The 14,482-nt window shown below is 50.7% G+C and overlaps 1 protein-coding gene across 3 annotated transcripts in view; it reads right to left on the bottom strand.

The window, feature by feature from the left end:
* Positions 1–1,086: 1,086 nt before the first annotated feature.
* ITGA3 (integrin subunit alpha 3) overlaps positions 1,087–14,482 on the bottom strand; it is a 28,781-nt gene continuing 15,385 nt past the window's right edge. For 2 of the 3 annotated variants that reach the window (XM_081270304.1, XM_081270306.1), the window contains exons 10-25: positions 14,355–14,441; positions 13,443–13,510; positions 13,234–13,370; positions 12,531–12,680; positions 12,350–12,447; positions 11,925–12,072; positions 11,626–11,694; positions 10,753–10,832; positions 10,595–10,672; positions 10,004–10,106; positions 9,669–9,851; positions 9,356–9,478; positions 8,510–8,623; positions 7,345–7,443; positions 3,528–3,653; positions 1,087–2,318 (exon numbers count right to left, since the gene is read on the bottom strand). In XM_081270304.1, coding sequence (XP_081126430.1) covers positions 2,163–2,318; positions 3,528–3,653; positions 7,345–7,443; positions 8,510–8,623; positions 9,356–9,478; positions 9,669–9,851; positions 10,004–10,106; positions 10,595–10,672; positions 10,753–10,832; positions 11,626–11,694; positions 11,925–12,072; positions 12,350–12,447; positions 12,531–12,680; positions 13,234–13,370; positions 13,443–13,510; positions 14,355–14,441 — 1,819 coding nt within the window. In that variant the 3' untranslated portion in view covers positions 1,087–2,162. Of the gene's footprint in view, positions 2,319–3,027; positions 3,170–3,527; positions 3,654–7,344; positions 7,444–8,509; positions 8,624–9,355; positions 9,479–9,668; positions 9,852–10,003; positions 10,107–10,594; positions 10,673–10,752; positions 10,833–11,625; positions 11,695–11,924; positions 12,073–12,349; positions 12,448–12,530; positions 12,681–13,233; positions 13,371–13,442; positions 13,511–14,354; positions 14,442–14,482 lie in introns of all 3 variants that reach the window. The other variant, XM_081270305.1, reaches the window with a different exon arrangement.

Here is a 14,482-nt window from a genome sequence, read left to right on the forward strand (position 1 = left end):
AGGTGCAGGAAGGGTGTTGGACCCTGCTGGAAAGAGGGGCGGGCAGAGAGCTGCCACAAGGTCAAGGCTGAGAGACACCAGGTAGACATCAGGAGGAACTTCCAGAATAGCTTGGGCCTGAGGGCTCTGAGTGGCTCAGTCTGGCATCTGCTCCTAGATTTCTTCAGACAGTTATTTCCAGCTGTTATTGGAATCTTGTTAAGGGTCAGAGCTTTAGATAAAATTCTCTCCTTTTCTCCCTTCTTTATTCATTTGTTTGGTTGGTTTTTGGTGCCCGGGATGGAACCTAGTGGGCCTGATGCTAGGCAAGGGCTCTATCACTGGGCTACATCCCCAGCTTAGCCTTGGGGAAAATGAACAGTATGAATACGCAACTTGGAGTCAAGAAATCAAGGGACACAGCCTTGTTCCATTCCCAAGCCTCAGTACAGAGGAGGAAGTGCTTCAGGAAACACGGGATGTAAGGGGGGAGCTTCATCCAAATGGTGGGCCACCTAAGCTTTGGTACCAAACACTCCCGGGGAGGTTGCAAAAGACGAGAGCTCCAGGGCCTCCTGCTCAGAGGCTGGGGGATGGATACTATGACCTGCTCGTCTTTGCAGCCTTGGGTAACTGGTTCACCGTGATTGCATCAGGGTGCCCAGGGGTGGTGGTGGTGAAACAGAGGCAGAAAAGCAGGCTCTTACATGAACTCAGTCACTGGCTGAGGGATGTCTCTCTACCCATGTACCATCTTTGTTCTGTGACAGCCAGGACTACCTGTTCCTACAACGCAGTAGCTTGTGCCTCTTCCCACCCTTGCATCCCACCCTGCCTTCCCAGGCCAGCACACGAGACTGGTCTGTGTCCCATGGGGTCTGCTCAGGGCTCTTCCCTCATCCTCGCCTCTCAATCTCATTTGTGTGTCTATGACCAGCCTTTAGGCAGGGGCAGCCCTGAGAGCAGGGGCTGGCGTCTCCTCCACAGATCTTTACCCTCAAACCTCTCAGAGCCCAGCAGCCAGCTCTGTCTACCTGGGGCCACCTGGGTGGTGATGTGGTCATTTGTTTGGGCTGAGCTGGGGAGGATGGAGGCAGGTGCCGCATGTACAAACTGGGAGCAATTTATTGGTTGCAGTGAGAAGCCTGTGTACAAAGAAGGCACAAGGAGGGCAGGAGCTCCCTGCTACAGTACCGTGGAGGGGGTGGGCAGGGGCCAGGGGAGGTCCTGGGAACAAGCCTTGGCTTCCTCTGTAGCCCATTGGGGAGGGGCCAGAGCCAGGTTGGCTCTGGAAGTTGAGGACAGTCAAGGACTCCACCTCTAAGCCCCCAGTTCATGGGCGGGGGGGCACCAGAGTGGAGCCTGGCCTGGAGTGGGATCAGGGACAGGCTTCTTCCCTGCCCTACATTCAAGCGTCGCTCCCTCTTTGGTCTTTCCAGGCCTTTCTGAGCAGGGGATCAGGATTGGTATCTCCTCTGTGTCCTGCCGTCTGCCTGGCCCAGGACTGGTCTCCTGCTCTCTAGAGACTTCCATCAAGCTCCAGGGCAGGCCCAGAGCCTCCAGTCCAGGATGTCCTGCCGTCTGTCTCTGTTCCTTTGGGCTGTCTGCCCTGCTAGTTCCAGGGAGAGATACTTCAAATAGGTCCATGAAAGAAAGCCGACCTGGGACCTTCTTTCTAGTTTGTTTGCTCCTGGATCACAGCATGCTGGACGCCCCTGGACAGCCTTTAATGGAACCCCAACTCTGTGGCTGGGCCCAGCTGGCTGCTTCCCATCAGTAGTTTACTCTCAACAGCAAAATCGGTCCAGTGACTATGGCTCAAGATGGATCCAGTGTGAAAGGGGGAGGCATCACCACATGGAGGCCCCTTGGCTAGGTTCTGGCGTAGGCAGAGACTGGGACGGGGTGCGTCCATGTACCACCCATGGTGCACGAGCCCAGGGCACAAGCAGCAGGCTCCACGTGTCTAGGGCACAGGGCTGCCATGTGCTCAGCAATGCAAGGTCCCGCTGGGAGGTGTCCGCAGCCAGAAGCACATGCCTCCGCCCAAAGACGAGTGTGTGCCTTGATCTGCTGGTGCCAGCCAAAGGCAATGGCCCCTGTGGACTGTCAAAGGCATAATTTATGATAAATAGGAAGAAAGGGGACACCAGGGGAGGGGGGGAGTGGGGTCAGGAAGAATGTCAGTAGTATCGGTCTCGAGTCTGCCAGCTGGTCACCCAGTGCTTCTTGGTGGGCAGAGTGCTCCCTGGAGCTGGGTAGCGCTCCTCCTCCCGGATGCGCACCGCGTGGTACTTGGGCATGATCCGGTAGTAGCGGGTCCGCTTAAAGAAGTCACACTGGAGTTAGGCGAGAAGAGAAAATGCGTCAGCATCCAGGGTTCAAGTGGAGGTAAGATGTGCCAGCCTCCCCGCAGACTCCCAGTCCTCAAAGCCAGGACCCTGACTCAAACATGCCCCGTGTCCCTGCACTGAGATGGACAGGGAGGATTAGTTTCCCCACCCCAGGTCCAGGGGAAAGAGGAGCTGAGGAAGGCAGAGAGGAGAGGAAGAAGCTGATGGAGACCAAAGGGCAGCCGCAGAGACTACTGGTGGAATGGTGGGCCAGGAGAGTGGGGTGGTCTCCCCTGACCAGCATTGGGGGGTCGGTTGCTTATCCCAAGGAGGTGGGTACTGCTCAGTAGGAAAAGTGCTGGTTCCCCGGAGGCAGGAGTCTACCAGTGCCCTCCTTCCCAGGGGTGTAGAATCATCTGGACATGCCTCGTGATCTACAAACATGGGCCTAGCCTTGGCTCTGACCCTTTTGCAATCCCAAAAAAATCAAAGTGATCATGGGGAGGATTTTGTGGTTCCTTCTTGGGGTCTAAGTCCCTGAGAGCTAGATTGGGGGACAGAGGGGAAGTCACACAGAGTAGCCTGCTGTCTTGAGGTGGTAATGGGGACAGAGGAGGTCAGAGCAGGCCCCTAAGCCAAGAGGAAGAGACAGGACAGAGACAGAGGCCCGGGCCAGCTGGGGCACTCGGGGAGGAGGGCCCGGAGGCCACGTTACCCGGGTGGGCCTGGGTGGGGGGCTGCCCCCCTCAGTAGTCGTCCGTCAGCCTCTCCGTCTCTGACGGCTGGCTCTTCATCTCCGCCTTCTGCCTCTTAGCTTCATACAGGGCGCGAGTGCGGGCTCGCTTGAAGAAGCCGCACTGGAGGGGAGGAGGTGGGGAGTGGCCATCAGGGGCGCTGGGGGTCGGGCCAGCAGCTCTCGGGGCTAGGGCTTAGGGCTGGGGATCCTAGAGGCCTGGGACCCGATCCCAGCCTGGTGGTGTGACCAGAGGCCGGAGCTCCTGTGTTCCCCTTTCCAGCTTGCTATTCCCACCATGAACCCAGGCAGGGGGTGAGACTAGAGCTGGGAGAAGGTGGGGAAGACGTGGGGTAAAGGTGGGGGCTGAGATGGAAATGAGGACTGGGATGGGGAAATATGGGATGAAGGGAGGGCTAGTGAGCGTGTGCTGGCAGGAGGTCCCAGAGTGGGAGTCCCCAAGATGGGCTGGTGGTCCTAACCTTCCACAACAAGAGGATGATCAGCCCCAGGAGCAGCAGACCGGCACTCACGGCCACAATCACCAGCCACAGCTCGATCTCAGCTGGTAGCTCCTCCACCAGCTCAGAATCAATGTCCACAGAGAACTGGAGAGGGCAGAGAAAGGACTCAGCCCCTGTCCTGTCAACACACTTAGACCCCAGACTCACCCTTTTTTATCCTAGCTGGGCCTGGGGCCCTGCTGTTTGACTTGCTGCCAGTAGGGGGCAGCCAGGGACTGGATAAATCCCTTGCCAGCCCCACTGACACCAGCAGGTCTACCTGTCCTGCTTCTTTTCACAGATCTGGCTCCAGAGGAGCAGCCCCAGATCTGGAAGGCAGCCTGACATCTGAGACTGTGACCCACATATTCAGATTTGAGAACCAGCTCCATCCCTGATGAGCTGTGTGACCTGGGACAAGTAATTTCACCTCTCTGAATCACCATTTCATGCTCTCTGATAAGGAGATCATAATGCCTAACTCACAGTTTAGTGAAGTGACCAAAAGCATGGGTTCTGGAGCCAGTCGACCCAGGTTTGAGTCCAGCTGTGCTATTCACTAACTGCATGACCTTGGGGAAGTTGCTTAACCTCTCTGTTGCTTATCTGTAAAATGGGAATTATAATAATACCTACCGCATAGGTTGCTAGGGAGGATTAAACACGTTAAATGTGAATAAACTGCTTAGAGCAACACCTGCTATTCAGCAAGCCCTCCATAAACATTTACCAAAAAAAAAAAAAAAAAAAAGCCACAAACAATGCATAACACCTAGTATTCATCTTCTTTCCCTATAATGGAATGGTGTGTATATGTATGTACAGATTGAATACCCCTTATCCAAAGTATTTGGGGTGTTTTAGATTTTGGATTTTTTAAAAATATTTATATTTGCAGAGATTTTTTTAGATTTTGTTTAAGATTTTGGATTTTTTTTTGAATATTTATATTTGCAGAGATTTTACTTGTTGAGCATGATGTTCAAAAAGGTTCAGATTTTGGGAGACTGGAGTTATGGCTCATTGGTAGAGCACTTGCCTTGCACATGTGAAGCATTATGTTTGATTCTCAGCACCACATAAAACAAATAAATAAAATAAAGGTATTGTGTCCATCTACAACTAAAGAAAAAAAGTCTAGATTTGTCTGGGGTTGTGGTTCAGTGGTAAAGGGCTTACTTAGCACGTGTGAGGCATTGGATTCAATCCTCAGTATCACATAGAAATAAATAAATAAAATAAAGTCATTGTGTCCATCTACAACTGAAAAAAAATATTTTTTAGAAAAAGGTTCAGATTTTGAAGCATTTAGGATTTTGGGGTTAGGGCTGTTCAAAATATACATAAATATGATTTTTCCCGATTATACATGACTTTGAATTTTAAATTTTTTTATTTTTAAAAATATAAATGATGGGCTGGGGATGTGGCTCAAGTGGTAGCGTGTTCACCTGGCATGCGCGGGATGCTGGGTTCGATCCTTAGCACCACATAAAAATAAAATAAAGATATTGTGTCCAGGGGCTGGGGTTGTGGCTCAGCTGTAGAGCACTTGTCTCGCATATGTGAGACCCTGGGTTCGATCCTCAGCACCACATAAAAATAATAAGTGAAATAAAGGTATTGTGCCCAACTACAACTAAAAAATATTTAAAAAAAGATATTGTGTCGACCGAAAACTAAAAAATAAATATTAAAAAATTCTCCCTCTCTCTCTCTCTCTCTCTCTCTATATATATATATATATATATATATATATATATATGATATGGTTGTAGCTCAGTGGTAAAGCACTTGCCTAATAGGTGTGAGGCACTGGATTTGATCCTCAGCACCCCATAAAAATAAATACAATGAAGGTATTGTGTCTATCTAAAACAAAAAATATTGGGCTGGGGTGTGGCAGTGGTAGAGTGCTCACCTAGCAGGCAAGAGGCACTGGGTTCAATCCTCAGCACCACATAAAAATAAAATAATAAAATAAAGGTATTGTGTCCATCTATAACTTAAAAAAAACAAAAACTATATATATATATATATATATATATATATATATATATATATATATATAATGTATAAATGATATAACGAAAATTAAATGCTCCCAGTAATTTTACTCTCTAGAAACAACTGTTTCTATAATCTCTGGTGAATCTCTTCATTTTTTTTTATTACATATAATCCACATTGATGGGGTCACACTACACACTCCTCTGTGACCAGCTCCTTTTTTCTCTAATATCATCATCCTTCCTTGTCTGTTGGTAAAACCTGATCCCTTCAGAGGGCCATGCAGTCACTGTAGGAAATGTACCACATTTTATTGACCCAATCTCCTACCAAAAGATGTAGATCATTTCCAATTTTCCGCCCTCATTCACAGTGCTCTAAAATACCCCCATACACTTATCTCCGATACTTGTCCTATTAGCTCCTTAAGATACATTATCATGTGCTGGATCAAAGGAAATTAGTGCTTTAAATTTTAATGGATATTGACAAATTCATCTCCAAAAAGAATCCACCAATTTATACTCCAGTCAAAAGAATTTCCCTCCTCCTTTCGGTATCAGCCAGCATTACTCTTTTTAGTATTTTCTGATCCGATAGGAAAAAAACTCTTTTTTTTTTTTCTGTTATTTTTATCTCCTTATGAGTAAATTAAACATTTGTGCTGGGCATGGTGGTGCATGCCTGTAATCTCAGAGACTCCTACTGAGGCAGGAGGATCACAAGTTCAAGGCCATCCTCAGCAACTTAATGAGGTCCTAAGCAACTTAGCAAGACTCCATCTAAAATAGAAAATAAAAAGAACTGGAGATGTTGCTCAGTGGTTAAGCACCCCTGAGTTCAATCCCCAGTACCAAAAAAAAAAAAAAAAAAAATGAGAGAAACATCTGTATTTCACCTCATGTATACTACCTACTTATATTTTTAAATATTAAAATATATATCAATATTTTGTCATATATGCTATAAACTTTTTAAAAGGCAGTTTGTCATGTGTACTTTTAGTTTCTTTACCATTTCTTTTGCTATATATAGATTTACATTTTCATGTAATTTGTCAAATTTTTCCATTGTAACTTTGGATTTAATAAAGTAATTTTCCCCATAATTAAAGGTTGTGTTCTGAATTTTTTCTGACATGTTTAATTACTACATTTAAAATTTTCATCTAAGCCCAATTTATTATTTATCGGCTACATATCAGAATCACCTAGGAGTGCTTTTTATTTTTAGTGCTTTACCACTGTGCTATATCCCCAGTTGTTCTTATTTTGAGACAGGGTGATAGGGTCTTACTAAATTGCTGAGAGTCTCACTAAGTTGCTTAGGCTGTTCTTGAATTTGTGATCCTCCTGCCTCAGCCTCTGGAGCCATTGGCATTACTGGCATGCGTCACCATGCCTGAATACCTAGGGGTACTCTTTTTTTAATATTTACTTTTTAGTTGTAGTTGAACACAATACCTTTATTTTATTTATTTATCTCCATGTGGTGCTGAGGATCGAACCCAGAGCCTTGCATGTGCTAGGCGAGTGCTCTACTGCTGAGCCACAACCCCAGCCCACCTAGGGGTACTCTGAAACACCCCTATACCATGGTCCCTTCCCCATGATCAGATTCCAGTGCTCTAGGGGATGGTTCAGACACCACAAGTCCTGCAGGTGAACTTCACATGCTACCAAGCTTGAGGCCCACATAGCTCAAGAGTGTCTGCATGCTCTTAAAGATGTCCTGTGCTCCACGCTCCAGGCCAGGGTCTGCAGTCCTCGTCAACATGCTCACTCACCCACGTGGTCTTGTTCTCCATGTTGATGGTGGGGACACTGGTCCGTAGGAACAGAGTAGCCGAGCCATCTACCCTGACACGGTCAAAGTCTCTGTAATCCTGGAAGGGGAAAGGGGGTCAAAAGCAGAAACTGAAGGCTCTCTGAGCATCCTTGCTTGTCCCCAAGCACAGCTAATCTCTCACTCTCCCACCAGGCAGCATCTTTAAGCAGCAACCCCAAAGGGTCTGTCAGTCAGTCGGAACACAAATGCGCATCATTCATTCCTTCATTTGTGCATCGGGTCCTGTGCTAGAATGCTGGGGATAGCAGAGACAATGAAGGTCACAGTCAGGCCTCTGGGCTAAATATGGCCCTGCACCTGCTTTTGTAAATGAAATATTTGGGACACAGAGCCACACCTACTCATTTGTGCATGGCAGCTTTTGTACTCTGATGAGGGAGCTGAGTAGATGCAGCAGGAGCCATGTGGCCCGTTCAGCTGAAAAGATTTATAAGTGAGTCATGGAAAAAAGTTTGGTGTAGGTGGCAAGAGAAGGCTACAACCCTGAGTCAGGCATGATAGGAGACACGTGTGGCTTCTCAGAAAGCTCTGTGGGTGTCCCGAGGGAGAGAGGTCACTTCAGCTGTTAAAGTCAGAAAAGACCTCACGGATGGCAAAGAGATGAAGCATCTGAAGGAGACCCTGAAGGCTGAGTAGGAGTTGACACATGGAAAACAGGAAATGGCATTTCAGGGGGAAGGAACACAGGGCCAAAGGCTTGGGGGTAGAAAAGGTACAGACACAGCAGACAGGGTCTCACTGAGTTGCTTAGCGCCTTGCTTTTGCTGAGGCTGGCTTTGAACTCGTGATCCTCCTGCCTCAGCCTCCCAAGCTGCCGGGATTATAGGGATGGGCCACTGCACCTGGCTGAGAGAAGGTCATTTTGGCTGGAGACAAATATTACACGTCCACACACAGACATGCAGATGTCACCCTGGCATGGCCCTCAGTGACAGGGTACTGCTGTGCATAAAACACAATGCTGTCACTGCTATCACACACACACACACACACACACACGCATACACACACGGTCCCTGTGACCCTGGTTTCACCCTCCCCCTGTTGCTGTCCCCCCCCCCCCAGGTGGGTGGCATCGAAAAACTCCAGGCATGGGCACTGACCTCGATGAAGGTGCTATTCCATACCCGAGCCTTTACTGTGACATTGGTGACAATGGAGGCATCAGGAATGGGGCACTCCAGCCACACGCAGCGGGCACGGCCAGTGGAACAGGACTGAGGTGGGCAGGGAACAAGAGACATGAGATGGTCTGGGTCTCTGGCTTCTCTGTGCCTTCTCCTTTCCTTCCACCCTCTAGACTTCCCCCGACCCCTGGGAGCTGAAGGAACCTGACTTCATCTCTTCAGCTACACACACTCCTGGCCTTCACACATATACCTTTAAGACGTGTTCTTTGGGCCAAGCTCACAAAATGCCAGGAACAAGAGTAATGTAAACTCTAGCCCTTGCTTATATAAATGAGGTCCAACCCCAGAACCCCCTTCCTCCCAGCCCCTCCTGGCCTGAGCCTGCCTCCTTCCCTTCAGCTCTGTGCCTTGGGATACCACCTTCAACCTGTCCACCCAGCTGGACCTCTGCTGCTCCCAGGCCATTCCTGTCTCCCTTCCTACAGAGGATGCCTCACACATCCTCATGCTCCTCCCCAAACCCCAGTCCTAGTGTCCAAAGCCGTGAGCATCCGGGTGGTCCCCAATAGATAGGGACCCCTTGGAATAGAGCGGTGTCTCCTCCCGTGGTTCACAGTATGGGATGCTCCCTATCAGAATGGAACACCCTCTGAGGGCAGACAGTGGTTCTCCTGCTCTGTCTGGGGGCTCCTGAGGGCATGTACCACCTCGCCTCTGTAGACAAGGGTCTCCAGTGAGTAGTCTCTACCTCCCTGCCTTCATGTGCCACCCCATGACAGGGTCAGCATGATGCTCCCCATCCCTGCCCTGACCACTCACCAGCACAGTCTCAGACTTGGCTTTTTTGGCAGCAGCCAGAGTAACAGGTGGTAGGCCCTGGCCTCCCCCTGGGTCCAACTCTCTCCGCCTGCGCTGTGGAGATGGTGGCCTGTCTCCAGGGTCCTGAAGAGGTAAGATATTTGCTAGGAAGACAGAGGGAAATGTGGGAGCAGGGATGGGAGAGGGGAAAAGGTGGGGGGAGAGTCAGGTTCCCAAAGGGGTATGAGGTGGGAGGGCCTTTGGGTCCTTCAGCATGCAAATGAGGTTCAATGCAAATGAGATGCAAATAAAACATTCCTCATCATGAACTTACAGAGAGAGTGAGGTTGAGAGGGTTAACAAGATCTCCAGGTGGCGAGCAGGGCCAGGACCCATTGCCATGGACGGTGATCTCCGTGGGGTAGAGCAGCCACTTGCCATTGGTGACTTCATAGGGCCACTCCAGACCCAGGACCAGGGCCCCCAGAGCCACCAATCCCTCCCCTACTGGGCTCACCTATGGGCACAAGAGGTGTCCTGGTTACAGTCTTCTAGCAAACCACTCCATCTCATCAATCCCAATGTTCCCATCCTCCAACCCCCAATCCAGAATGAACCCCCATCAACTTTCCCAGGAGTCCCCAACCAGAACCCCAGAGGTACCCTTACCTGGAATTCATATTTGAGAGGGCTTCCCACGTCCTCCACAGTTTTCATGCCAGCCTCACCCATCACAGTCCCACCAAAGAAGCTTTGTAGCCGATGATTCACCCTAGGGTAAGAAAGCTTCTCGAGTCATGGGGAATGGGAGGCTGGGGTCCTGGCAGAGAGGGTGGACACCAAGGATGGTTAACTATCGCTCCTCTGACATCAGACGGACCTGGTATAAACCTGAGCTCTGCCATGTACCTACCAGCTGTGTGGCCTCAAGCAATTTATTTTTCCTCTCTGAACCTCTGTATCCCCATCTGCACAGTGGACTTAATAATAGTTGGAAAAACACAGGGCAGTTGTGAGAAGATGATCCATTGACATATGTAAAATCCTTTGCCCAATGAGCTCTCAAGAAATGGTAGGGATTGATATCTTAGCCCTAGGGTGGCTCATGACTCCCCTTCTACCTGCTCTATAGGAGGATAGAACAATAATGACAGTGACTTTTGGTGAAGCAAAAGGAATACCCAGGGGAGGTTAGCAGGCCAAGAGAAGTGTCAGAGGAGCTTGGGGACAGGGAGACATGGGGAGCAGGGTTGTACCCACATGCTGAGTGAGGCCTGGAGCGTGTAGTCCACAGATAGTTTCAGAGTCACGGGCCGCAGGTTATCCTGGTGACTTGATCTAGGAAGGGAACACAGGGGTTGAAAGAGGCCCTGATACTACCTCACCCTGACCCAGGCTGCCTTCACAAGGCCACTCACGTGGAGAGCTGCAGCTGCACCTGAAGGTCCCTTGTGTGCAGGGTCACCCCTATGACCTCAAAGGCAATGAGCAGCTCCATCTACAAGGGCCAGAGAAGAAAGAGACATTGGGGCCCAGGAGGGGTCGCGATGGGGGAAGAGGAGAAGCAAACAATAATGGCCTCTTCCTCTCCTAAACCACCTCGCTACCTTATTTGTTCACTTTTCCCCTTTTCTCCCTTGCAATATCTGGACTTTGACATGACCTTGAGCAAATTACTAAATTCTATAAGGCTGAGCTTTCTCTTCTCTAAAATGGCACGTACCTCCTCAGAGAACATTGTGAGAACTAACATCACGTAAAAGAAACCGTTGAGCTTAGGGCGGGCACACCCCAGGACTTGGTAAAATCGGTTTTCTTACTTCCCCCTGCTCTAGCTTTGTGCCCAGCTCCCTAGTGGCCCAATTTTTCTTGGTCGCTGGGCCTCATTCCCACACATACCCCCCTCCACCACCACCACCCACCAGGGCCTCCGGATTCTTTTTTTTTTTTTTTTTTTTTTTTTTAAAGAGAGAGTGAGAGAGGAGAGGGAGAGAGAGAGAGAGAGAGAGAGAGAGAGAGAGAGAGAGAGAGAGAGAGAATTTTTAATATTTATTTTTTAGTTCTCGGCGGACACAACATCTTTGTTTGTATGTGGTGCTGAGGATCGAACCTGGGCCGCACGCATGCCAGGCGAGCGCGCTACCGCTTGAGCCACATCCCCAGCCCCGCCTCCGGGTTCTTTGCTTCAAGGAAGCCCCCAGGGCAAGCAGACGAGAAGGTAGGTGCAAGCAGGTGAGAAGGAGGAACAGCTTGAGCCCCACAAGGAGTGGGAGGATATGGCCCGTGCTCACCCTCTGGTTCCGTTTGAAAGGGTTCCCCAGTTCGCACAGGATGGTCTCATTGGCTTGGCAGGTCCCAGACTGAAGAAAGAAGACTGAAGGTCAAGGTTGGGCTTGTCTTCCCTCCCACATAGAGCAGGGTCAGAAGCCCTAGAAGCTCCCAAGCAGAAGACACAGCAGGCAATTGGGGAGGCCAAGCCCAGAGGAGGTGGGGACACGATTAAGGATAACGCATGTAAAGAACATGAACATGGGGGTGCAAATACGCGGGGAGCCCTACTTGGGCTCGGGGCCTGGTGGTGGGCACTCACTGGGCGCACTGAGGACAGCAGCAGGGCGGGAGGCACCTCCAGGTTGAGCAGTGCCTCATGGGCATCTTCCCCAGCCCTCTCCCTGCTTGGGGTGTTGGTCACATTGATGCTCAGGAGCAGTTTCCGGACATCTCTGCTGTACTGGAGCCTGAGGGGAGCAGCCCTGGATTAAGCCCAAAGCCCAACCCCCCGGTCATAGGTCCTGACCCTCAGGTCTCCTAGGTGAGGAAAGTTCCTTCTCTGGCCAGCCAGACCATGCCCCACAGTCTCACCTGGAAGACTTCACACCTGGCCCATCTAAGTTCCTCTTTTCAGGCTTATCTAACTATGAGGCCCCGCCCCTGTCCAGTGTGGCCCCGCCCCAAGCCCAGTGAGCCAATGAGGCCCGTCGCGCCCTTGGCCAATCAGCGCTGCTAAGAGCCCACCTTTCCAGCCGCTGCAGCTGCTCAGACACGAAGTACGCTTGCATCTGCAAGTTGCTGTCGCACTTGTTGTCAGGCCCACACTCCTTCTGGAACTGGACCTGGGGCAGTCGGAGGTGTGAGAGGCTACACCCCATAGAGCGAGCCCTCACCCTGCAGCCCTCCTGGCTTGGGCCCCAGCCACCTCGGTGTGGTTCTCCTGAGTCTGTGCCTGGTTGAGGACCGGGTAGGCGTCCAGAGAGCGCGGCCCCAGGCGGGGGCGCTCAGGCATCTTCAAGGGTAAAGAGTAGTTCATGGAGATGACAATGGGGCGGAGTTTGTCGCGGACATTGTCCTGGGGAGAGAAGGCAAGCTGAGACAACAGTGCCCTCTCCCAAGTCACCCTCTCCTCACATCACCCTGAGCCTGAGGGAGAAACTGGTGCTCTCTCCAATCTGAAGACCCCCTAAGTTAGCCTTGAACCCCTTAGTCCAACCATCAGATTCAGACTTTCTACCATCTTGCCTACCCCCAAGAGATGAGACTTAGCTCTCCCTTCTGAGGTCCTTCCAGGTGGGGGTTGAGCCTCCATTCATCTATTCCCCAGGAGGAATTTTCCCCTTCCACTTTCAATCTCCCTGGAATGGTATTGAACTTGCCCCTCAATCATGGACTCCTTTTTTCCCAGAGGTGAGCTAAGATCTCCCACAAAGCCCCTCACTTTTCTTAGAGGTGAAAAGACCCTTGGCCCCATCCCCACCCGGGGGGGTCTATCTCTCCCCTACTGTGTGCTGGTACTGTGCACTGTACCCTCATCTAGAATCCATCCGCCTATGGCATTCCAGGCTGACTGCCCCTCACCCTTGACCTGGGGGAACACGGGTCTCCTCCCTGTGCTCCTTCCTCACCATCAGGAGCAGCTCCAGTGTCTGGCAGCGCATCTCAGGCATGGAGAAGAAGCCATGGAAGACAGCTGACTGGCTTCTGGCAAAGCGCAGCCGGGGCGGGCGGCGGTCCCGATCAGCCTCCAGAGTATAGGCCAGGGCTACAGGTACACAGGGCAGTCAGTAAGTAGCCAGGTGAGCGTGCTCCCCCTCGCCCTATGCCTGGCACTCACTGATGTTTCGCCTGTAGTTGGGGTTCCCAGCACTCTGGTTGTAAGCAAAGCACAGCTCCACTTGCACACTGTTGGTGGGAGGACAAGGAAGGACCCGTCACTGTGGGGCACAGATAGCCAAGCCCTAGCTCTCACTCCTGTACTAGGCAAAAGGGAACCCAGGGCCCTTCTGGGGAAAGGCAGGGACAAAACTGGGGCATCCACAAAGCTGGTCTGTGGTGTCTCTGTCCCATTCCATCCCACTCCCCTAAGGCCAAAGAAAGTAGGGTTAAAAATCACAATTGGGAGAACACACCCAGAGAGCAAGACTTGTCCAAAGGTACGAATTAGGAGCCCTGCCCTGTCTTGAGCCCAGGTATCTGGATCTCCAGCGCAGACCTCCTCTGTCCACCCACCACCATTAACACCACTTTCTTAGCAACTAACATTTTTTAAGCATTTAAGGTATATAAAGTTGCTGTTCTAGGGATTTTTTTTTGATACATTGTCTTATGTAATTATAACAACCCTGTGAATTGTTTATTAACTCTTTTACAGGTGAGGGATCTAAGACTCAGAAATGAATAATTTGCCCAGGGTGACTCTTCCTTCTTGTGCACATCCATCCACCTAAGTATATTCCTCTTCCCTCTCCCTCAGAGTCCTCACTCCTCAGAGCCTGCCCCCTCTCCCACAGTACACAGCTGGGGTTTGCAGTCCAGAGCTCCTATTCCTAACCACTATACTCTACTGCCCCCAATTCCCTCACTATCTCCTGTAAGAAATTCTGCTTTTTAATGAGGCTGGATAGGGACAGAAATGCTAGTTCCAGTATCAGATCTTTAAAGGTGGGATATCTGGAGTGGCCAGGGGAAGGGCTTGGGGGCTGGGACCCTTCTGGCCAGCCCATAGATGAGGAGTAGGTGGTCTCACCAAGAGGTGGCTGTGCACAGCGTAGGGTCCAGCACAGCTGGCCTGGCAACCAAGGTCCTGTGGAGGATGTTGATGACGGGCCGGGCCCTGTAAGGACAACAGAAGCAGGGAGATTTCAGTGCCTCCCG

The sequence above is a fragment of the Spermophilus citellus genome (genome assembly GCF_964194105.1).
Source record: "Spermophilus citellus genome assembly, chromosome: 17".
NCBI classification, from domain to species: domain Eukaryota; kingdom Metazoa; phylum Chordata; class Mammalia; order Rodentia; family Sciuridae; genus Spermophilus; species Spermophilus citellus.